At 44.9% G+C, this 24,623-nt stretch overlaps 1 protein-coding gene across 13 annotated transcripts in view; it reads left to right on the top strand.

Moving 5' to 3' along the window:
* The window catches only part of CDK15 (cyclin dependent kinase 15), a 45,871-nt gene extending 23,151 nt beyond the window's left edge, over positions 1–22,720 (top strand). For 4 of the 13 annotated variants that reach the window (XM_068948134.1, XM_068948138.1, XM_009684240.2 and 1 more), the window contains 4 exons: positions 6,985–7,033; positions 9,632–9,771; positions 15,064–15,201; positions 17,952–18,762. In XM_068948134.1, the coding sequence (XP_068804235.1) occupies positions 6,985–7,033; positions 9,632–9,771; positions 15,064–15,173 (299 nt within the window). In that variant the 3' untranslated portion in view covers positions 15,174–15,201; positions 17,952–18,762. The other 9 variants (XM_068948144.1, XM_068948137.1, XM_068948136.1 and 6 more) reach the window with 9 other exon arrangements.
* Positions 22,721–24,623: the final 1,903 nt, after the last annotated feature.

Here is a 24,623-nt window from a genome sequence, read left to right as displayed (position 1 = left end):
GTCTATCTGGAAGGAAAAAAAAGAGCAGAGGGGAGAGGAGGAGGGAAAAGACGTGCTTTGAGCAAGAGGTTTACAGGTTTAGTAGAGCATAGTAACATCTTTTCAAAGAAGTGGGTGTTGCTCTGTGACCCAGTCCAAGATGCCCCTCCTTTGATTCTGGTGCATGAACACTAAACAGCCCCCATTTTCACATGGTAGCCGCCATTGGCTGAACAATAACCTGGTCTCACAGCCAAAAGGACTGGAATCCCTCACACAATTAGCTGAGACACATTAATCAAGCCAGCGTGAAATGGGAATGTGTCGCTGTCCCCAGCCAGTTTAATTTGGATAGGGAGCAAGCACAGAGCAGACAGTTGGAGGGAGCACATTCTTCTCTAACTTGTTGAAAGCTCAGCTGGATACTCTACAAGTTGTACACGGGTACTCTGGAAGGAAAGAGATGCTCATGTGTGGGACAAATTGATCACAAATAATTTTTTGACAACAGTCATCTGCTCATACAAGGCCAAAAGCTTTCAACATCGAGGAAGATTATGTATCCCAGACACTATGCAGAGGGACAATTTGGAAGAGCTAGCATTAACGCTACGCTTGTAAAGTAACTAGCGCAAACCGCACAGAGTACTTGAGTGCCCAGACTGCCCTGAGCGTAACTCCCTGTTAGCTCTGTGTTGTCTGAGTGGCCGTGCTGTCCCCTGCAGCTGTGGAGGGTGCCAGCGGCTAGGCTGGGAAGAAGACAGGCATCTAGGCAGCATGGAAATAGTAAAGACCTGTCGAGCCATCATAAGCTGTTTTCAAGTCTGAATTGCTTTCAGACTTGATAGAAAGTTTCCCTAGCGGACTCGAGTGGGCAGAACTGACCGGTGCTGTACAGTGATCCTGTGCTGCTGGCCGCTTTTGTGGCTGGAGCACATCAGAAATGCCGGAACTAGCAAACACTTTCCTGTGCAAGTACCCCACTATGCTGGCGGGCACATGGGAGAGGGGTGTTGAGCCAGTGTTTGGGGCAGTTGCTGTGTCAGCTGGGGAGAAAGCATCCCTTCCCACTCCTCAGCACCTGCCCAAGGGGCTCTGAGCTGCTCCAGCTATGCACTGGAAGCAAGCACTTGGCTCAAACCTGCAACACACAAACCAGTCTGGAGAGAATAAGGCTAGTCATATAGGGCTAGACTCTTTACTGAGTCATGGACTTAGTCAAGCCAGTTTTTGATGGGTCTGCCAGAAAGAACAAATTAGTCTCTTTGTTTAAAGCTATTTGCCATTCACATGCCCCTGTGCACTTCCCCTCTCCTCCCTGAAGCCCAAGGCTGTTATCCCCCAGGATACCCTCAGCCCCAATGGCAGCTGTGGGGCCTGCCTGAGAAAACCATTCCTCTTGAGAATATTTCCAGCCCAGTTGTGGGAATCCCAAGTGCCTGGGACAGTACAGATAAGCAAACAAACTTTCTAGCGCTTCCCTAAATCCGATGGCTTGAATGCTTTTAGCTAGTCCTATTGATGTTCGCAGTGAGCACAGGCAGCAAACAAACAAACAGGTTCCTGCCCGAGGCTGAGAATGAACACAGCGCAAAACAAAGCGCCGAGGTGTGATCCTATTCTCATTGAAGTTGATGGCAAAGCTCCCACTGGATTCAGCAGTGTCGGCTCAGCCCCAGACTGAGGTTGTTACTGGAAGGGTTCCTGGGCCAGGTGGGTTAGTAGGAATCTTTGAAATGAAAGCTGGAAACCTTTAGATATTTTTCTGTCACAAGTGAGGACTCAAGCACATCCTGCTGCAAACTCTGAGGAGGAGATCCAGCATGGACTGTGTGGGTCTATGAGCTGGCCACACATAAGGTAGCTGCGGGAAGAGCAGCTCCCCGGCCCCCCACTATGGGCAATTGGCCAGGGATGAACTGTGCAAAGGAGCAATGGTCCACCCTGAGCCCTGTGCCTCCTTGCACAGAGAAGTTCAGAAATGGGCCTCGTGGCCATACCCCACAGTTTGCCAAAAACTCAGCCTGTGTGTGAACCCAGATGAGCAGGGAGGATGGGCAAGCAAGTTTTCCTTGGCCAACGCCACAGCTTGTGATCTCCCCCAGTCTCTCCAGGAGAGACGCTTTAAGTAGCGAATTGCACACAACCGAGAAGCCTGACAGCAGAGGTTTATCGCAGCGCCGGCTTCAGACCCAGCTCCTGAAGAACACGAAGGGCTGGGCGAGCTCTTGCCCCAGGTCTCAGCGCCCTGGCCCTCTCCCCGGCTCCCCGGCACTCAGGAGCCCTGCCCGTACTGACGAGGCTTTGCCCTGTGTTTGTTCATTTTTTCTGTTCCCCTCATTTTGCTTCCCCTGAAAGAGGCAGTTGTAGCTCTGTTAACACTATTTTTGAAAGCTCTCATGCTGTGTGAGCTCAAATCCTTGCATTAATCTACTGCTGTGTTCATTTCACCGCGCTGAAAAGCAGGGAGTTTAAATCCCCTCTAAACACCACTGGTGACACCAGAGGGCCAGTGTCTTGATCCAGTCCCATTAATGGTTACAAGTTTGAATCTAGACAGCAGGGGTCAAGGGCAGGAAAGGATTAGGAATCACAGCCCCCGACATTAAGCTAGTGCTTTGCCAAACTGGGAATACTGGAGTGCCCAGCACACTCTTTTGTGTCTCCTTTTGCTGACATTTGGATTTCAAAGAGGAGGCAACAGCATATATTTTTCTACAACTTGCTAGGAACTTGCTACGAGTGAGCTGTAACTTGCTGTGAGTGAGCTTTACTCACTGATGGATCGCACAGACTGACTAACACGGTTTCCTACATCAGGTACTATCATGTCATTCAGCAGGCACTAGTTTTACACTTTTTCTTTTTCAGATGTAGCAATGAATTTTAAAGTAAGCTTAATTTTCCAAATGTCTGCAGGCTTTGCTACGCTGAATGAACTTTAGACGCTTTCCGCAGCCAACTTTTCCTCCTGAGCGCAGACTTTTGGTATCTCTTGCTTTTCCAAGGTGCCACCAGCAGATGGAGGCAACAAGCAGACTGAACACAGACCTCAAATGACATTTTTGAGAGTACAGATGAAGTCTGAACTCTAAGTGTTTATTTTTTTATCTCACTTTTTATGCTGATGCTTCATTTAACAAATGGGAGTGCTAGAAACTGAATTCTAAAACGATGAAATTTTTACTGTCATAATAAACTGCATATGGCTTTGATCCTGACGGGAAAAGCAGCAGTGTAACTAAAGCGCAGTATATGCTGGCCAGTCTGCGGGGAACCTTCCCATGTGCCTGGCGGTGGGCACAGACGGCAGGCTAGAGCCTGCCCCAGCGGCAGAGCTCTGCTTCGCTCCTGGAGCGGCAGAGATTTCTCTAATGAGAGGAATTGTCTCTGGGAGCCTGCAATACCACTGCCATCATCCAGCAGCGCTTGGCATCCTCTTTCTCTTTCTTCATCAATTAGGAAAGTTTAACATTTGTCCTCTGGCTTGCTTGCCTTATTATCAGTTCATTAGCTATTTCCACCTGGCTTTTCATATAGGAAGGCATTTCCTCATTAGCACACCCTGTATTGCATACTGATAGCAGATAACAAACCCAGCCACTACCTTTCAGATCTACTTATGTTGTTAAAGAAGCCAATCAGCCCTACACAATCCCATTATTTTTTGTGTATATCATCACTGGAAGATGATTAAATCAGCAGTTTATCCACTTTTTGGAATGATATCCAAATATGCTTTATCTCTTACCTTTAAAGAGTAACTGTTTACACTGTTTTACAATTTTAGATTGGTCTTAATCTTTACAGTAGGGAAAATATTTACTGGTCTGTTCTTACCCTCCTCAACACAATGGGGCCTCAGAAGTCCCTATGGGTTTGTCTATACGGGGTCAGTCAGGAGATTAATCTGAACTGATTTAAAGTGGATTAGTTAACTGCATTAAATCCTTGAGTAGAGACACAGTGTTTTCTTACCCATATCTTCCATTTATTATCAAAGCTCTCTGTACTCAAAATGGCAAGTTTGGCAGTCCTCGCTCAAGCAGAATTGAGAGATTTGTTTGGACAGGGACAGCAGCAGTTGGCTCGTTGACTCTTATACTACCCTTGTAGATAATTATTAATCTCCCTGTTATATACATGATAAATTAAAGTCAGAGGCTTGCTCAAGACATAGTGAAGATTATAATTCAGGTATTCCTCCCAGTTCCCAGTACGCAAACTGGTATCTCTATCTGTAATGCAAAGAAAATCATGTTTTCTCTTTACAATGTTAATCCTGAAAATGTGTTTCACAAAGACAAAATGACGTTTCATTCAGACATCACTGAAACATTTTGCCTCGATGTTATCAACTGAACTTACATATTTTTAATTCTTATGCTAAACTCATTAAAGAGTGTTAATGATAAAAGTTTTCAATAGAATTAAAGTACAATGTTTAAGTCATCTTGACATTTCTATTAAATATTAGAGGAAACTGATATATTGCCATGGCATGTTTCCATCTCATTGAATCTGAATTTGCTGGCAGAAAGTTACAGCATCTGAAAGTTTTTGGCCAGCTCTGCTGAGAGAGAAAAAATTCTACCTCACACAAAAAAAGGTTATGCCTTTCCAAACCATTTTTAAAATTGTTTTGCTTCTATTCTTCCTGGAAACATTACATCTCTTCTCAGTATGGACAATTTATTTCTACACATATATTAAAGTTGAGGGGGAAAAATGAAGGAAGGTGGATCCAGAGAAAATGTTAACAAGGATCCAAGAGGAATCTGCTGCCAGGGTTAATCTCAATGATTGATTTGGGAGGGAGCTATTCAGGATACTAATATATTCAAACCACATATATTTGTGGTATTTCCAGAGCTCTAGCACCAAACAGTCATGAATCTCATCCCAGATTATACTGCCATTCAGTGCTTTAGCAATTACCGTAGTATTTGGGTGTAGGAACATACTTCCATTGTGAACTGTTACTTCACAGTTATAACTTCACACTGTGTTGTAACTGACAGGTTTAACAACCTGCTTGCCTAGCTTAATGCTGAAACATTGCTGCTGAAAAGGTTAAGTGCTGAAAGTGTAGTCATTTGTACTTTTTTGAACTACCTGTGCATCAAGCCAGGCAGGAGTGACTGAGCCCCAAGGCCTGGCTTGCTGCTGCCTGGTGCTCCGGGACTGCTGCACCGGCGGGAAGGCAGAAGGGCTCAGCCGGCACCTTCTGTCTCTGAAGGATACAGCTGGCTTAAGCAGCTATGCATGTTCCCAAATAGAGAGGGAGGCCAGATTCCCTAGTACTGGGTAACACAAGCCCCTTTCTAATGCCAAGGTTGTCTAGTGATCCCAGTGATCTTGCTGCCAGGGGGACACCAGTGCAGCCCTGGGCTGGAGGGCTATTCCCACCTCCTCCCCGTGGCCAAAGCACCTTTCACCTCAGCTGTCATGAACGGCACTCAGGAGACTGTAGCTGGGTATAAATTACAGCTTTCCGATGCTCTCTAGCCTGTACTGGGCCTCTAGACGCCTCCAGTCCCCTACTGTTGGTGTTTTTTCATCAGGCCTGAATAAATAGCTGATCTGGTTCCAAATGGATCTTCTCTACCCATTCCGTATGTTTGTGTTTTGTTATAAAACTGGGATCTGACAACCCTAGTGTGGGTAGTGGACATTCCCAAGCCAGTGAGACTGGTATCAGAGAACTTTCAGTTTATTAAACCTTTCAGTTTATTCACACTTCTGGCCAGGCATCCCAAAAAAATTAGACCATTGTTCACATCATCTTTCTGCTTCCCTTCCTCTCTCCAGCAACTTTGGTGCCTACTGATTGATCAAACAACTGTCTTGAAATGTTGATGTTGCACAAGCAGTTATATTCTGACAGGTATTATGAGAAGAGGTGGGGAGATAGAAGACAGATGCTCTGGGAATGAATCTATTTCTGGGAATGAGTATGCTCCACTACTTCACGTTATGTGCTGCCTTGCAGCTGCAGGAGATCTGACAATAGGAACTATCATTAGGGCTTTGTTGTTCACATAGCTTTACGGGTACTTACCATCCACGAACCCCATTTATTAATTTCGCAAAGGCTAAAATCCACAGAACAGGGAAGACTCAGAGGTAAGCCCTGAACAGGGCTAGCTTTCTATGGGGCTCAGCTTATGTTCCATTGCTTAGAAATTTCCCTATGGTTTGCAAGAAAATGTCTCTGTTATTCAGCTGTAAGGGGAATCTTCCAGGCTCATGCCATTATATTCTTATCTAAGCTCAAGCAAAGTCATGTTTTATAAGAAAATATTTACAGAATTTACTCCTTCACATCTTCCATAATGTTGACTAATGTGTCCTTTAAAAACATGAACAACAACATGCCCTAGCCAAAATTGCAACGTCTGCAAAGATCCAGTCTGGTAGAGGTGTTTGAATCAGTAAGTACAAAGCATGCATGAAAATGGGAAACTTGATAAATGACAACTTTAGTGAGGGAATGACTGCAAGAACAGTCGGTGAAAGAGAGTGGGATGCAAGAGCCTTTGCTCTCCCCCCAGCCTTTCAGTCAGATCCCTGCAGAAAAGCCCCCTAATGCCCACATGGGAGTACACGAACCTCGGCAGCCCCTTGGCAAACAGAGACAATTGCTGGGGATTCAGGCCTGCAAAGTCCTTTCTCTGCTTCCGTAGGGCGAAGGCTTTGGGGACGGATACTGCTGTTATTGAGGGCAAAGCGAAGACTCCCACTGAGTAAGATCTAATAGAAGCAGGCCCAAGGCCTATACTCACAGACGTGTGAAAGGAAAGGGTTACAGAAGTGGAACAGCCTTATTAATAACATCAATGCTGGTACTCAGGCCCTATAGGAATAATGTATATTTATAAATACTAAGATGACAGATTCTATAGGGCCCTTTGAAATTCTTAGCACATGTTTTTGTAAAGGCTTAATGCATGGTCTTTGGCTTGATTTTTGTTTAATCCTGTGATTGCATATTAAACTTTCTAGAATTGATTGTTTCCAGGAGACCTCAGAGACTCCGAATGATCTATGACAGGTAAGCTACCTACAAGAGCAATGTCAAAATGGCCTCTGGGGTTACTTATTTCTTTATGCAGTCATTTACCTTGAAATGAGCTCTTTTGGCAAGTTCAGAAAGAGTGAGGTGGTTCTGTTGTAATAAGCAGATCTAACATGAGTTAAGCAACGGATTCTGAGTAGAGGTAAGCACATAGTGGGTTTATTATTCTCAGAGGAGTAGCGATTATTCACAGATAAATAGTGACTCAGTGACATTATGTGTAGCTTTTTGAGGTGCACAGTTTGCTTCAAAGGATAATGCCTTCCCAGGCCCGCTCAAGGCGGACTTTGCACTGTCCCACTTCTCATTTCTAGAAACAGACTGTAAGAACATTGCTCAAAAGTGTTAAGGAGGACACACTAGGACAGCATTTATAGAAGACCATGAAATAATCTTGTGATTAGTTAGGATGGGAAAATTTACATTCTTCAGTGGCCAAAAGCTACAAGACTAGGGCCATGATTAAATACCTCAGCCTGAGCAGGTACACCAACACCTCCCAATCATTCTCCAGTGTGCTAAGAGAAGGGAGTGGCTTTCAAGCATATGCACATATGTATATATTTATATGTGTGTGTGTGTGTGTATGTATACATGCGTACATACATACATATCTATGAAAGAAATTTATAATCAGGCAAAGCACCCTAACCTAGCTCAGAGAGCTTTTACAATAGAACCGCCCCCCAAATATAGATTTTGAGGGGGCTCTACCATGCTACAGGCTTTACAGATATGTACAAAAAGACCGATTGTTGCCAGGGTCTGTCCTCAGGACTGTGTTCCTATGTAAGTCAAGAATCAAATATTCTTTGAGGATGTAACCACATTTTTCATCACTGTTGTTCATTATCTGTCCAATTCATGACTTTGATTCAGCCCTGCTCGCAGGGAAGCACGTTCTCCTACAGAGCTGGGTTCCCAGACTCTGTTCTGAATTGCTGAACAAACAGGTTGCAGTTTTCAGCAGAGCACAGGTTGCTGCAGTGCCAGCCGCTGTCACACACATCTTCAGAAACACACAAAGCTCAGCGTGTCCCAAACCCAGATAACACGGGCCCTAGGACAGAACAGGCCCTTTCTCATTCTGAACAAAGAAATTACTATAGTCCCTGAAACACTGCCGTGACGCTGCCGTATCGCACTTCTGCTTTTTGGCCATAATCCCTTGCCAGCTTGCATTACAGCTCCATACTGCCAGGCTGGCCCAGCGCCTCTGCAGCAGAGCTGTGTTTCAGAGTCCCTATAGCAGTATGGCCACGCTGCCACATTAGCACGCTCAGCTCTTGAGAAGGCAAGAGCTGCTTCACCCCACTCAGCCATGACTCTCCATGGCCGATTAAGAAACCAAAGGGGAGCTCTGTGTGAGCTTGGCTGCTGGCAGGAAGCCTGGAGCAATGGTGGGAAACACTGAACCATGGCGCTGCCCGGCGCGGGAGCTTGCGGGAGCAGCCACCGAGCAGGCAGAGGCTCTGCAGTGCAGCCGGGCCATTGCAGGAGGCAGCCTGTGGCTCAGCTCGAGCAAGCAGCCTCAGGCCGGATGCTTCGGCTCCTGGTGCTGAGCCCGCAGGGGCTCAGGCTGCTTCGCTGGAGGTGACAATTCAACAGTTACCTACCACAGCGAGGCCGGATCCCTTTTACAAAGCTGTGTTTCGTAGGGTCTCTCTCTTTTTTTTTTTTCCTAACATTTTATCTCCTCAAAACAAAAAAGCCAGTAAGTCAGATGTCCGATGTGGCAGTGTAAAGGTCGGGGACGGTAGGGAGGGGGACAGCAGGGAGGGGGGATCCCGGCACCATGATGTCACTTGGCGGGAAGCACTGGGGGGGGGCAGAGGGAGGAAGCACAGCGGGCCCTGCTCCGCTGGGCCTCCTGATGCTGAAACATGATCAGAACAAACAAACAAAGTAAAAGCTGTAAATCTAAATGATTATTTTTATTTGTTTGCTTGTTGGTTTGTTTTCTCCCTTCCACTTCCTTGTCCCCAGCCGGTTTCTCCTCTAGGAGGCAGGCACTTGGCGTTAGTATTTGCTGGGCATGGGCCGTGTGTCTCACATGTATGTTAAACCCTCATCCTGAGGAACAGACTCATCTCAGTGAACCCCTAACACATTTACAGCCCAGCTGCGCTGCTGGTACAAGGGTACCAGTAGTACCAGCCTGCTCAGCGGGTTGATCAGGTTATTTCATGTGCTTGCACTTCTCACTATAAATCCATAGCACCAACTTCTGATATTCAAGTTATGATATGTGCAGCATAATCCTCTCAGTAATCTGTAGTAGCGTTTTCCCTTTTGCTCGTGACCTTCTCTTTACAAAATAGCAATTTATCTTCAAATTTCCTCTGAAAAGATGGATCTGAGCTGAAATGGGGATGTATTTACTCCAACTTAATCAAGCTCACATGGAAAAGCAAATGTCCTGGAAAAACAGTATATCTGGGGTGGGTTTACTCAAATCCCCTGTGTCGCTCCACTGTCTCTGTCTCAAGCTCTGAAAAGGGCTGGATCTAGTTGTGGTTCCAGCTTTCTGGCTTGTGCTCATCTCTTGTGCTATTTTTTCTCCCACTTCTGTAGGCTGAGCAGGGTGCCAGCAGCGGAGGATTTGGCCTCCAGAATGCTGACAGCCTTCCCTCGAGGGCGCATCTCTGCGCAAGGTGCGCTTGTTCACCGCTTCTTCAGCCCTCTGCCTCCACAGCTCCATCAGGTTCCTGCTGGTAGGTTAACCCTTAGCAAGAAAGAGCTACTTCACATACCCTTTACTATGAATTTCTTCAGTAATTTAAAGGTTTCTGACATCTACCTGGACACCTCTTTTCTGTGGTCCCCTCACTCCCCAAGGTAAGCTGTAAAGTTTATATCCTGTTGCAAATTACACAGCTCATTTTTCTGTTCTCTTTCATTTGACCATTGTGTTAATAAGAGGAGGGGACCACAGTACATTTACAAAGCTGAGGTGTATAGGCCTTGATAGGCACATGGTTTCTCCCCCAGCATGTAACCCCAGGAGCCCAGAGCCTTTTTCTCGGGCTGGAGCACACTGCGTATTCAGGCTGACTCCCCTCGGTGCCTCCTGACGTCTGGGGTTCTCAGCCGCTCGGCACAAAGTGCTGGCCCTAATCCCTTGGGCCGCTCCTCCAGCTCCCCGTGGATGATGGGAGACAACGGCTGTTCCTCGTACCCTGTCACACTAGTTCTCCCTTAGCATTACCTGCATTTCCTTCTTCCCCTTGCTGTTTTCTTTAAGCACACAGCCACATACACACAGCACGCGCAGATCTGCCTCCCCCCAACCTGACGATGAACGTAGGGTCTGTCAGGCTCCAGCTCCTGCCCCTCAGGAGGAAAAGCTCTCCCCTATCGGGTACTGGGCCAAGCAGCCTGAGCATCCTCCCCTGTCTCCTGGGCACCAGCTATGCTACTGTGTTGTTTTTTTTAGATAGGGGCAATTAAGAAGAAACCTTCTTGGACTGTGTTGTCAAGCTATTTGAAAACTTAATTTCTGGCTTCTCTGACATATCCCAAGTGGAGGAGCAGCCAGCTAGCGTCTCTCCCAAACTGCCACCCTTCTGAAGGTGCTCTGTGCGTATGTGCACGAGTGAGAGACATCTGCATTCCTTTTCTGTTCACCCAGCCACAGAGCACAAATCTACTTTGACACTTTTAGAAAAATGAAAAGATGGAATCTCGCAGGAGCCTGCCTGTGCCGGGGGGGAGGAGGGGAGCACTCACAGCAGGAGGGAAGTTGACTTTTCTTTATACATATAGGGTTTTTTCCATGCAGAGTTTAAATTATGCCTGATAAAAGGAGTTTCGTGGATGTTTCAGTTCTTTCAAACCCTCCTGGCTTCCTCCCAATTAAATGAGGTTTGTCAAAGCCACAGGGCTCTGCTGCTGCCGGAGAGGCGGACAAGCACTTCCCGCAGTGACATCTCCAATCCCCAAGGGAGAAGATGAAAGTGTCAGTGCCAAGAGAGAGAGAGAGAGTGTGGAAAAAAACAGGTACAGAGACAGACAATGTGAGAGAAAGGGAGAGAGTGAGGAGAAATAGAAGGAATGAGAAAACAGATTGGCATAATGTGTCAATCTCTCCGACATATTTCCAGAGAGGGGACAGATTTATTTCACCTGGGTTTATCTGCCATCTCATATTTATTATCCCCCATATTGCAACAAGAAGTACCTTATGGACAGGAAACTACATGGTGTTATCGTAGCAACCAATGTGTTGGGAACAGAATCAAAGTGCATAGGGCTGAAACAAGTACAGTATGATCATGCAAGATCATATTCATGAGTAACTCATTAGGCCTGTAAAAATTAGTCAGTTCTGAATAATTCTCCATGTAGCCATCCCTACTGCCATAACCATGTAAGACATTTTTTCTCCTATGTCATTTTGGTATCACTTTGGAATTTAACTGTATCATTTTGAAATTCCGGTTGCTATGATCACACAGCGCAGATCTGAAATATATTCTGTTCCTACTTTGTTCTGGAGGATGCTGGCTATTAGTTCCCATCCTCTGATGGAGAAAGTTAAAGCAGAAGGGCAAAGAATGAACTGGAGATGAAAGTGAAAGGAAGAGGGCGGTGATCTCAAGGTGTGTGTGACAGTAAGCGGGACACAACACCTGAAAAATTAAAAGGCGCCCACAAAAAAAATATTTTCTATTTTTATAAAATAATTGTTGCCAGAACTGTCCTTTTTATAAGTTGCTGTGACAAGATGGAAGCCAGAGGAAATTTTTCTAAGGTCAATTCCTGGGAAAAAATAATTGGGGAAATCAGTGTTTCAAAGACAAGAACCCCTCCAAGTAGCATCTTTCTGATTATGGAGGGGAATGCTAATGGCTAGATACTGGCTGCTGTCCCTGGGAATGGGAGAGGGAGCAGAGGCTCTTTGCTTCCTGGTGGAGTAGAGGGGAACAGGACGCTCTTGTTTATGCTCACCTGGATGCAAAGTGCTGGAAAAAAGAGTAACTCACGCTGGAGGAGAGGAAGGCTCCCTGTCCCCTGAGACAGGCTGGTCCACAGAGGCGCATCTACTACAGCTGCTTGCTCTGGCTTATCATGCACTAGAAAGAGCTGCTCAAATACCACTCACAGTCGTGGTGGGCCTTAATTCTATACATGCCACCAGCACCTCTGCGTATGGCAAAGGAGAGGAGCAGTAGTCTCGGGGTCAGCAGTAGTGTCCCTTTGTAAAACAGGAGCATTTACTACTTTTTTCTTGCCTAAGCCAATCCTGAGACAATAATCTTTGTGCAGTGCAGCCCTACACTAGAGCAGCTCTGACAAAACTTCAGTCTAGCCCTTTGCCGCCTGCTAAGGCAGAATGTTTTCTGTCCCACTAATTAGTTTTGGAAGAAAGCTGAGATCCTTAAATCAAGAAAGTAAGAGCTGCGCTCCCAACTCCATGTCAGTTCTGAAGTGCAAAGGGCCCTCTGAGAAGGTATCTCACTCTACCAGAGGTCAGACACAGTAACTAACAATTGATGCTTAGTTATTCTTAGTTATAAATTTAGTTTCTTTTCCATCTCTTTTGCCCGTAAATACTTTAGAGTAGGCTCACTGGCGGTGAGGGTGAGCAGGGGGGTTGGCATCAGCGGGCTCCCACAGAAAACATCCTGCAAGAACGGGTCTGGCCAACAAGCTGCAGGACAACTCCGAGACATGAAGCAGGGAGGCCTGTGCTGGCACCTCAGATCAAACCCCACTGGACTAAACGTCCAGGCTCAATAGACCCCTTTCTTACAGCTCAGGAAACATTCAAACCTAGGCATAGCATCGGCATAGCTTTTGGGCATCAAGACCAATTTATGCCCCACTAGGAGGACAGTTGTTGCATGGATCTGATCCTGGCTTTGGCTAGGAGGAACTTGCTTCTTTTGGGTACAAGTAGTCTCTGGTTATCACCTCCCTGCAACAATTCAAAGCCAGTGTGCCAGGTGGTGATGACACTGTACCGTGTCTCCTAAAAATTCCTGCCATTCAGCTTTTCAGAGACAAGGAGGAGGGGGCAGTCTTGATGTTAGCAGAGCGCTGTCTTTTTAGTCCCTGTTGCCTCTAAACTTATGCAAAGCAAGTGTAGGCAATGAGGAGGTTACGGCTGCAAGCCCACAGTCCCATTACTGTTGGGATTAGCCAGTGCTGGTAGATGTCATCACAGGGCACATGTAAAGAAGAGGTGACTTTCACAGACATCTTGTTTGGGTTGGCTGCTTTCCCTAGCTTCTCCTACATAGCTGAAAGGTTTATATACTCACATTTTTTGGCTTCTGTGATTTGCCCACCTCTGTATACAGAAAATGGATATCTGCTATTGGAAGTCAGATATAGACATCTAGAAAGTGAAATTCCCATCAGGTGTATGAATCTGGTTTGTAATGTGTCTTAATAAGGGAATAAGTCAAAGTTGGTGTTGAGTAGCAAATCAACTGATTATCGCTCCTGAAGCAGAAGCAGTCCTTTCTGTGAGGTGACAGAGCCGATCTTCACTTAATTCAGGCAAAATTCAGGCCTGTCACTTCACCAGGCCTCATCTCCACAGTGGTGGCAGATTTGCTTGTGTAAATACTGGAAGGACACTGAGGTTTTCCATTACATCATTAAGCCACCACTCTATGAAAGAGCCATTGCAATATCACAGCAGATGTTTCCAAGAGCAATGTGCCACAGGCACAGCCCTCTGGAGGTGTCGCCCCATCTAAGCTCTTCCCTGGGCGCTGACCTGGAGCAGACGTTGTGCTTCCAGGTGCTGGGCCCTGTTTAGGTGCACAGGATGAGTGGGAAGGTGGGCAGAGAAAGCAGGTTTCCTTTGCTCATTCCCCAGCTCAAGCTCTTGCAAAAGCACAACTGGCACAGAGTTTGGCCCACATGACTTGTGGAAACAAAGTCCTACAGACATGGATCAAATGCTCTGACTCCCTTGATCTCAGGCCAAAGAATCTCTATAAAGGTCTTATTGTTCTGGGAGATGAACTGCTCTTGTGGGGAGTGCTGTACCCTTCAAGGGGCAGACTCTATTGCATCAGAGGTTAGCAGACATTTTTCCATATTTTGTCTCATTGCAAAATTATATCTGAGGCTTCTTTATCTTCCACTTTCCCTTTAAGACTCTCACATGCAAATCTGAGATGATTTAGTTGTCTTGTTTGCTGTGAAAGACAGCCGGACTGGAACTCCCATGTAGTCACTTCCCATCCTCAGGTGCACTTCTGCCTTCACTCAGTTATCAGCAGAAAAGAGCAAATGGGGATGCAGTGATCAGATTTCTAAGGCACCAAAGTTAAAGCTAAGTTTGAGACGGTGACAGCAAACAGCCATGAGCCTAGGAACTCAATTAGCCTGAAAGACAACTATCTCATTATCTTTCCTGAAATGATATAAATACATAAGAATATAAAAATTTAAAATAAACTCTCTCTCTATTGACTGTCTAGATGACTGAATTTCACTGCTCAATTTCTTTAAACACCCACTTTAGTATTTATTTATTCTAAGCGTGAAGCAGCTACGATAATTAGACTGTCAGATTTGGTAAGTTAATGAGGAGTCACTGGAGTGGAAGGTTTTGCATTTGTGAGATTGCTGAAGGAGAGAAGCTCCGTGCCTTCGCTCTATCTCTTTTTTCTTTTGCTTTTTTTCCCCCTCCACTGGGTGGGAAGGAGAGAGCTTGGCAGTGCACAGATCCATTTGAATCCTTTTGATTAACGGGTTGCATTCCCACCACTGTTCTACCAAATAATGTTTTGCTGGTTGCTCCAAGAAGGAGAAAAAGAAAAAAGAAAAGAAACCATAGATTAGGTTTCTAGAGAAGGAAGCCTAGATTAAAGACATCCTCTTCCAAAAAAATCAGGAGGAATGAACTGTGAGAAATAAGATCCTGAGTTAGTTTATATGGTGGGTAATGTTACAGGGGAGTATTAGGAGTGAAGGAAAGGGGAGTATACAGTGAAGGAAAAGGACCATTTTGCAGCTCTTTCTTTAATCTGGTTTCTCCACAGGACAGTCAGTGCTCACAGTCCCAGCAGTGAGGTTGCAACCTGAAATCTGTGACCTGTTTGTTTCTTACCAGAAAGGTCATCTCTCAGGAAGTTCAAGCAAGTTTTGGTAGAAACCAGGAATGGGCGAGAGCCTCTTTGGTAAGCATGTGGTTGCCACTATCCAAGCTGCTGCCATTTCCCTGCGCACATGAATTCCTTTGCGCATTAAAGGTGGGAGAAAAGTATGGGTACCCAGGGCTGGATCACCATATCCCAGGCTGTGAGCAAAGTGGGAAATTTTCTCACATTTAGAGAGAAGAGATCAGTAAGCCAATGGATGCCAACGCACAACGCACAGTGGTAGCATTGCAGGGTGAGAGGGTTGTTTTGTAATATTCCCAAATGTCAGACCAGTGCCCTTTCCTCTGATGCCTCTTCATTTAAAATATCCTTTCACTTCCACCTTGCTTAAGCTGACCAGATTGCTTTGTTTGCTTTTGTCCATGTCTGTTAATTTCATGTTTTATAGCTTACTTGTATTGATTTCACACACAACAGAATTTTCTCATTAAAGTACCAGAAATGACAAAGAGCTCTACTCATTTAAACGGGGGGCTGGTTGCAATAGACGTTATGGCAATATGTATAGTCCTCTATTGGAGGGATGAAACCATAGCTTCTCCTTTCTTGGATTTGTCCTGTGTCATAACACCCTGCCATAGTGAGCCACTGATCTGGAAAGTGGAGTTTATTATTGCAGACATTTTTCCTTAGGACTCCAAACGCTATTGCCGTTTGAAGCAGATACTGGGCATTTCTGATATGATTTGGGTTACTCTGCTACAGATCACGTTCTGTTTTCTACTATATCTCCATAACATGGGGATAACTTCAGGAAATGGAGTTGTTTTGTGTTAGATTGGCCTAATGTTATGATAAAATCTGCCTCCTATGCATGTGCCAAAACCTGAGCAGAGCTAGGCAAAATCTCCTTATTTCATAACATGCCTGGTTTTATTGTATTTGCATTTTAGTAAGAGATACTTTAAAATGATGCTCCAGCATCAATATTCTTGATCTCCTGTTTTTGTTACAGAAGATCTCCATCACCAAAAGATCACTTAAAATCACCGTTATCGAAAGAAATTATAGGAAAATAGCTTTTTATTTATCCCCTCTCTTTGCTTACTTTGTGCATTTGTTAGCAGCATGTGTCCAGTCAGTGTCATTGGCTGGGTCTATGCTGCAGGGCAGATCTGGAAGCTGATCCTGAGGCCATATTAGCTTGACTCTCTCTATTGTCTGCCAAGCTGAGAAGCAACCTAGCTGGGACAGCAAGGCAAACCTCAGCTACTCCGCGGTATTTTCAAAGGCAGGTAGATGGTGCATGCCTGCTATAGAATCAAGTTGCAGCACTCAGTGCCTGGTCTCATAGCCTCACTCTATCCCATCTGTCCTGGTCATGTGGACAACAGCAGGCAGACAGGACAGCCCCGAGTCCTTTCGAGAAGGACCTGACATTGCCAGCCTCGTGGCCACACTGGGTTTTGGAGGCAGCCTCAACTCCTCCCCTGTTCACCTGCTCGGCTAAGTGCAGACAGCACGGCTGTTCCCTCTGTGTGATCAGAGAGGAACTAATCCTGCCAACAAACATGTGGTTGTCAGTTCCACTAAGGCTGCTGGGACAACTCACTTAAGTAGGGCACTCATTTGGCCAGTTTTACCTGATTTTGTGAGTATTTCACAAAGATGCAATTTAAAATAGGGAAACCATGAAAATTGTAGGAAACTCTTAAATTACCGATTTTAATATTAACCCAGCTTCTAAGTGATTGTGTCCCTTTTTTTCTAAGCTGCTTATAGAACATATTAAACAAGTTTAAACGTCAGCTCAAGTTTCTTCTATGGTTAATTACAGGAAGATATTCTCTAAGTGAAGGTGTTTGGATTATTAAAATACTTTTTTTTTTTAAAAAAAAGGCATCTGGATTCAGACATGCAAGCAAGGTTATAAATGTAACAGTAATTTCTTTGTCATTTTAACAGGCTACCAGTGGAAAGCAGGGGGTTCTGTGTGCTTTTTCAAATCTAATCAGAGGTAGATAGGCATCTAAAGCACAACAGCCTCACGCTGGCACATGAGAGAATGGAATTTCCTGGGAACATAATGAAATTGGCCAGCATTCTTTCACTGGCCAGCCTGAATTAAGTTATAAAAACAGACAAAACCAAAAAAAAACTAAACATACCAGGCTCAACCATGAATCCGTGGGCCCTGAGCCACACAGCAGGGGACAGAACATCATCACAGTCTCCCCCTTGTTCTCCTTCTGATTTCAGAAAGGGAACAGATAGTGCCAGATGTCTATCCCAGGGTAATGTATACTCCATGCCAACGCTCCATCCATTTTCTGCCCTGTTCAACCTCCTTCCATCTACCTGCTGAGGAGGAATCTATGGATCAGTGGAATCTGCTTCCTTTCTCATGCTGGCTCTCAAAATGAAGATAAACAATGCAGTGCCCCTTATGTGTATGTGCTACTGTACTAGCTAACTGTAGTTGGATCTACAGAAAGATTAGAGCTTGTTTTAAACCAGATGTTAATTAGCAAAGTAACTGAAGTCACTAACCCTGCCGAATATTTGGAATTAGGATTTATTTTCCCTTTTGATTCAGGGATTTCGGCCATGGATTTTTATCCTACCGTAATTCCTTTGTAACAGGGACAGATTCTGCCCTCCATTGCACCAAGGACCTTTGAAATAGCTCTTGAGGTTGGTGAAAGAAAGTAAAATCTTTGAGGGTATAAAACAAGGGCAGAGTCTGGTCCAGGGAGCTTTATTTTTAAAAGTCACCTTTCAGTGGAAGAGAACAAAACTGTGCAGCTGTCCTGCCTTTTGTTTTTCAGAAAGCAATGTCATAAAGATTGACTTGGCAACGAAGATGTAACAGCACAGTCTGGACGTTGGTCCTGCAGAATAAACTCAGCCATGTGTCACTTAATAGAGAGATCCCTGGACCAGAAGATCGATGTACAAACAGGACAGATGGGGACTGACAATTGAAAGAATGTAGAGGCTGATCCAAGGCTTACAGAGACCTGTCATTCCTGGGGTTTGCCTACAATCTCCTTCAACAAAAGAGCTCCTGAGGGAAGGAGGGGATTAGTCAAAAGTTGAGTGAAGTCTCCAGGGAAGATGGTTTCTTGGATAAAGTTGTCAGCAAAAGGAATTGTTTAAGACTATTTGTTATAATGTCCTAGAGGGAGCTTCTGCCATTACTAACAGGATTACCAGCATACTGGTTCCACACCAGCAGAGCATTAGACATGTGCATTGCAGACTGGTTGCTTAGAGCTGAATTGAGAGGTCATCTTATACTGGGTCCCAAATGCATGCAGGTGTTGATGAGCAGCAGGGAGATGCCAAAAAATTAAGATGAACCAAATACGGGCCATTTTTGGTCCAGCTGTTGCAGAGAGCACTGGCACACTGAGTTACCAGGGTGTTTTAATGACCTTGTTCTTGGGGCTACTGAGAGGCCATGAGAAGGAAAACTTGTCTGAGGGGAGTGCTGATCAAGACATGGGCAAGTCACTGAGAGCTTTTTTCCCAGCTACAATTACTCTGAAATTTCTCACAGGATTCTTCCTATAAGAATACAGAAGTAATAATAATATTATAATAATAATATAATAATAAGCAAGTACTTACTGTGTTCATGTTCTAGTCCGCTTGGTTCCAGTTATCTGGGATGCCTTTTCCTCACCTCTGGAACATCAGAAACAGGAAGACTCAGTGTAAATTCACAGTCATTCTGGGAGAAAAAAGGAAGACAAATAGTCAAGGGGCAAGCGTGCAAACCTTCCTGAATACATCTTTCTCATCTGAGTAGTGTCACTGGCAAGACTGGGAGAACGTCTCTGAGCAAGAGTTAAGCAGGGCATTGAGGTATCAGAACAAAACCACTGATGGAGCTATGGGGAAACACCAGAGAAATTGGTAGCAGACATAGAGCTAGAAGAAGGCATTTTGGTGTCATGGAGGTATATCTCCACCCATACCTCCCTGTCCCAGTCCATTGAGTGTTAATCAGCCACTGAAGATCTGGGCAGGAAATGGCACAGCTGTTTACATTCCCCTTTTCCCTTGTTATAGCCATAATTACAGAGGAAAAGAGGGTATAGACTAGCTGCAGGTGCTGCTCAGTTAAGAGGAAAATGTTATGTCCTATGTTATGTCACAATCCTTAAAGTTCTCTGCCTTGGCAAAAAGGCAAGCTATGTCCCAGAAAGTCTTTTCTACCTCTAGATTGCATGGACCCAGACTTCCCAGACACCAAGCTCTCCCCAGGTGTGTGTGAATGCTTGACTTTCTTTTGCAATATTGGAGACAACTTTGTCTTAATATTATGACCTTCTGCATTTCATTTGCTATGCAATTAATCTGGAATAATATTGCAATGACCTTGCAGCTGTATAAGCAGGATCAGATTAGAGCCTATGGAGTTCTACTTGGACATGTATCTCCGTGCTAACTTCCCATGTTCAAGGTTACTTGTTGAGAGAAGAGAACTTCTTTTGAAGAAAAGCAACAATTCTTAAGCATGTTGGCACTGGCTGTTGCATTGCAAAAGCTTCCCAAAAATGATAGAAATAAGGAACTTTTCTAAAGTGGATTGCGACCTGCATAGATAGGAGATAGCTCTCCACTTCTGAGTTACCCTGCATCGTCATTTACCTGTCCAAAATGGCTGTGAACGATGCTTAGGTTGGGACAGGGGTGTTCTGCATTCCTTTTGCACTCTTGGAAATGGTTGGGCTAAATGCGGTGAAGAAGCAACATCTCTAATGTCTGCCATGGAATGATTATGGCTGGACGTTTGCTCCTAATTGGGAGCCACTAAATGCTCAAGACGTGTTAAAGAAACGGACTTGTTATGCATGGGCAATGAGGGATCTAATGATGGGAACAGAATCACTTTCCTCATCGTGTCTATCAGGACATCAGTGGAAAAATTTCTTCTACCCTGGAGCAGCAGAGAGAAAGAATGGCTCTGCTGTTTTACATAGCTGCTATCCCATAATGGCCAAAGCTCTTATGCTAAATTGCCAAAGGGCCAAATGACACCTCCTACCACTCTGCCTTGAGGGTAGGAAAGCCAAGAAGACCCTGGCAGAAAGATATGCTGCAACCCAACATTCCTCTTCTGCTCTTTAACCCAACACTGGAGGCCCGGTGCCTTAAACATGCCTGATGACAAAGAGAAATTGCCCCAGAACCACTCCTCTCCTACACTAACAGGAGTACTATTTATATCAGGAGTACTGATATCAGTATATTTTCCATCCCCTGGCCTGCCCAATCTCAGGGGCACCAGCTGTCAGGGAGACCAGATGTGCTGTGATGAGTCAGGAAGAGAAGATAACAAGAAACGCTTAGCAGGACTAACCGGTAGTAGATTTCAGGCTGATGCTTAGGCTGAATAGAGAGGAACCTCCCCAGTCTGTAGGTTACACTGATCCATTCTGGTGGGTAATTAAAGAGCAAAGAGCCTCTCTGAACTCTTTGCTCTGAAGGGAAAAGGGGATACCTGAAAGGGAGTCTGTGAGATCTGAGTCCATGTACCAGCTTACTGCCACCCAAAAAGGTGGCTTTGCTTCCCCATTTCCCTCTCTGCTTATAGCATTGCAGTGTTTCTCTCTTTTGCTCTTTGGACTTGTCTAAGCCCTTGAATAGCTGATTTAATTTACTAAACAGGTGAAAACAATTGACTGTGCTCCTGCGTTAGTTCTCCATTCCTTTAGTGAGCTGAATCGGCTTATGAAGGGGCCAGATGAGCACTAAACTTTGTGAGTGGCTGAGTGTGGAAGGGAAAAGCAGGAGCAGGGAAAGGCCATTGAATTCATGCTCTGTTATCTCCAGCTGCCTGCCCACATCTAGTTGTTGTGGGTGATCATCCCATGTCACATCTGGATGTTCGATGTTCTGTTTTGAGGTAATGACAGAATTGGTCCTGGTGAGTAAATGCTAAGTACTGCTGTCATGTATGTCGGCCCATCTGAAACGCTAGGTGTTTGCTGCTGAAGATCTCACAAAAAATCCCAGACATTGGCAGAGAAGCCCAGGACTGACCTTTCCTTTCTCCCAGAGAAGACTTTCTCTTGCTTGGTAGGGGTAGGATGCATTGGTAAAGCAGGTGAGAGTTTATGAAGTGCATGTCAATGGAGATTTTTGTTCTTGAGGCTCATCAAACTCTTCTTGCCACCTAAAAAAAATGAAAAGAAATCTGAGATTTTGGAGAAACACTTTAATTTAGAGAACATCCTCTTTTATGTAAAGAGAGTTTAACAGCAGACTTAAATATTTGCTTTAAAAACATCTTGAAGTAAATGAAATAACTTCTTTCCCAGGCCAAGATTCTCTGTTTTACCTCAGCCCAGAGCAAGTTTGTTGGCCAGACTGCATATCCCAAAGAAAAAAATCAGAGGGCTTTAAGTACTAGCAAAACGCCGTCTGTAATGGCACAAGTGGGCAATGCTCTTTAACAGGGAAAAAAAGCACCAACAAAACCCCCCACGCAACCCAGAACTGCATTTGGGGAGCACAGATGAAAGCCCTGACGTGGGTCATGTGACAGGTGTCACTTCAGTAATGATATTGGGGCAGAGATAAAAGTCCTCGCCGGCTGGTCATGTGACACAGCTTCATTACTCTCACAGCAGGTGGTCGGAGAGTCTCAATGCCTTTATTTTTTTATTATTTTTTAATTTTTTTATTCTGTGATAATGAGAAAATGTTTAAACTTCCATCCCTGTGTTTAAACACTTCTTCCTGCTGACAGCAGCAGGAGATCCCTTGATCAGCTGTCAGATTGGAAAGTGCAATTTTTCTGGAAAGTAAACAGCGTGTTTGCCAGTTGGAAATAATTTTCTGTTTGTTGGGACTGCTAGTTGTGGAGTGATGGAGCCATGTCACAGCATCTGACAACTCAGGAATGGGGAACAGAAAAGAGGCTGAAAAATATTTTTTAGACTCTGCTTCTGATAACAGGAGCTTGAGCTTTTTGACACTTCACTATTGTTATTGTGTGAAAAAAATCAGCACTTATGGATTGCTTATGAAACTTTTAAAGCAGCAGCTCAGTGGCAGTGCGAATTCCTGGGACCTTCTAAAAGAAGCTCCTGCATTTTAATAGAAACTTTCATAGGAGAAAAACAAAGGGGACCCACACACAAAGGAACTGAGTGGGTGTGGAGATATGTGGTGGTGAGGTTGGCCAGATCTCATTTCCGTTTCTTCTTACACTAGACAATGTTTCATGGCTCTGATGTCGCATCAGCTTGGGGAAATTGGGGCAGTTTCAGGTGAGACAAAGAATGCGATTGTGGTCACAGGATCATGCCAGCAAGCTAAACCCAGTCACGAGGCTGGCTGAGGCCTGGCTGAAACCAGAGCTCTGTTGTGCTCTTGTTCATAAGTATGTTGGAATCCAACTATGTTCACTTTAAATGTTAACCACATTTTTTCTTTTCCTATTAGGCAAATATCTTCGCAAAGTCATTTCCCATAAAGGACAAGAGATACAGATACAGCGCACCTAATTTTAATTAAAGTTAAGGTTTCAGCGTGCATATGCAGAGGCATACACAGCATTTTCTGTGCAGACATAGACAACACTTTATATGCAAAATCAACAAATCAACCTGATTTCAACACTGAGAAAGTTAATTACTGAGAACACAACTTGGATCGTGCATTAGATATGTGCAGCCATGATCGTACATGGAGCGCTTGACAGTCTCCCAACAAGTGCCTTTCTCTGATGGCTGCGCTGCAGTGTCCCATAGATGTGTTTTCCCTCTTTGCAAGCATCACCATTAAGAGCTTCCTGTGTATTAGAAAAGTTTCACAAAGTTTTGGCTCATTACAACAGAAGATTTGATGCCAAACTGGTATGTCACTTACACCAGGAAAGCCCTTAAGTTCATGCTTTACTTTTGGCTCTGTACACGCGTGCAGTCCGGAGCGCGGCCCCATCCGTGTTTGGGTCTTGGCTTGGTGGAGTCACTTGCATGGCCTTCAAGGCACTGCTTCTCTCCAGGCCAACGCTGATGTAACTAGGGGCAAGGCTGGACAATCAGCAAAAACCGTCCCAAGCAAAAAGATCTGATCAGAATCTGGCCCTTTGTTAGCAGTCATTAAAAAACACAGCACTTTTAATAGGAGCTTATTCAATTAGCAGACTAACAGGCTCCATCAGATAAGCCGGGGGATTTCCCTGGGAATCTGAGTCACCAAGGCACATAATGCTGAAGCCTCGCTGAACTCTTGTGATTAACCCTCTCTGCACTGAACCAGAATGAAGAGGCCAGATCTCAGGAAAGGTTTTGGTTTTGGATTTGTAACGGAAAAGCGAAAGAGCCCTCCACTTTGTCTCAGAGCCCCCTCAAGGTGCCAGCGCTGAGTGTTAGTCACACATGCTGGAGGGAACCGGGAGGACCACGGCACCAAACTGTAACCGCCACAGACAGAAGACTTGCCTGATCTCTGATAAACACGCTGACATTTGGCAGCCTGACAGCTTCACAGTTCCCTAAGAGGCTTCCTAATTAGAGCCTGGGTGAGAAATAATCCACAACTTGAAGTTTGTCTCTAGCTTCCTTGCTGTACTTTTTTTTTCCCGCTCCCTTTTTGTTCATTCTCTGATTTTCTCCCTTTTCACTGTTTTCTCTCACACATTCTCAACACATCCTCTCCCTGCAGGCGGCAGCCGTTTGAAACACCAAGCAGGAAAAAGGTTAATTTTTGCCTGTCCTCTCAGCCCAGAACAATTCCTAACAGCAGTATCCCTTTGGCACTGCACCGTTGCCCTTGAGGGAGGTTGAGAGATAACACAGGGGAAAGGACAGTGCATGTTGAAGTTTATAATGAGGCAAAGTACAAGAAGTCTGGAAGAAAACCAACACAGTCCCATTCATTCCTAGTCAGACAAGTAGGGTACAACTAGTGCTCCTAGCAGCAGGAGAACAGCGGCTCTGGGGCTGGATCCAGACCTGGATTTTGCTTTGCTCCTGTTCGCAGCTCTGCATCCAGCCGGCCTGAGCAGTGCGTCACAGCATCCTGAGGCTTGCGGTCGGAGGCAGGGTCTGAATTTGGCATTGCCTTAGGAATGTGCAGTACAGTGATGCGGCTGTAACATGGCAAGATGCTCAGCCAGTTCTGAAGATGAAATATATCTTTTGGAGATATGTACCATTACAGCAGACTTTTGTAGGCAGGTCTTCTAAAGCCAAATCAGATTCCACCCCATTTACGCCACTGCAGGATAAATTCCATATTCCTTGAATAGTTCCAGAAAAGCTCTTCAAATGCAGTAACCTCTGAATTTCAGATTATATGAACAAGCAACATGCTAGGAAAAGCATAACTCTTTTACTATATTTAGTTCTTAGGGGGTTCTTAGAAGGCTATTTCCTGATAATAGGATTGATTGTTCTCTGCTTAATATCCCAAAGTCCTAAACCTCTCTACAGGGCAGAACAATGCTGCATTAGGAATGGAAAGGTTTTAAGGTCATT

The sequence above is a fragment of the Struthio camelus genome, chromosome 6, assembly GCF_040807025.1.
Source record: "Struthio camelus isolate bStrCam1 chromosome 6, bStrCam1.hap1, whole genome shotgun sequence".
NCBI classification, from domain to species: domain Eukaryota; kingdom Metazoa; phylum Chordata; class Aves; order Struthioniformes; family Struthionidae; genus Struthio; species Struthio camelus.
The sequence above is the reverse complement of the archived record's forward strand: the minus strand, read 5'-3'. Positions and strand labels throughout refer to the sequence as shown.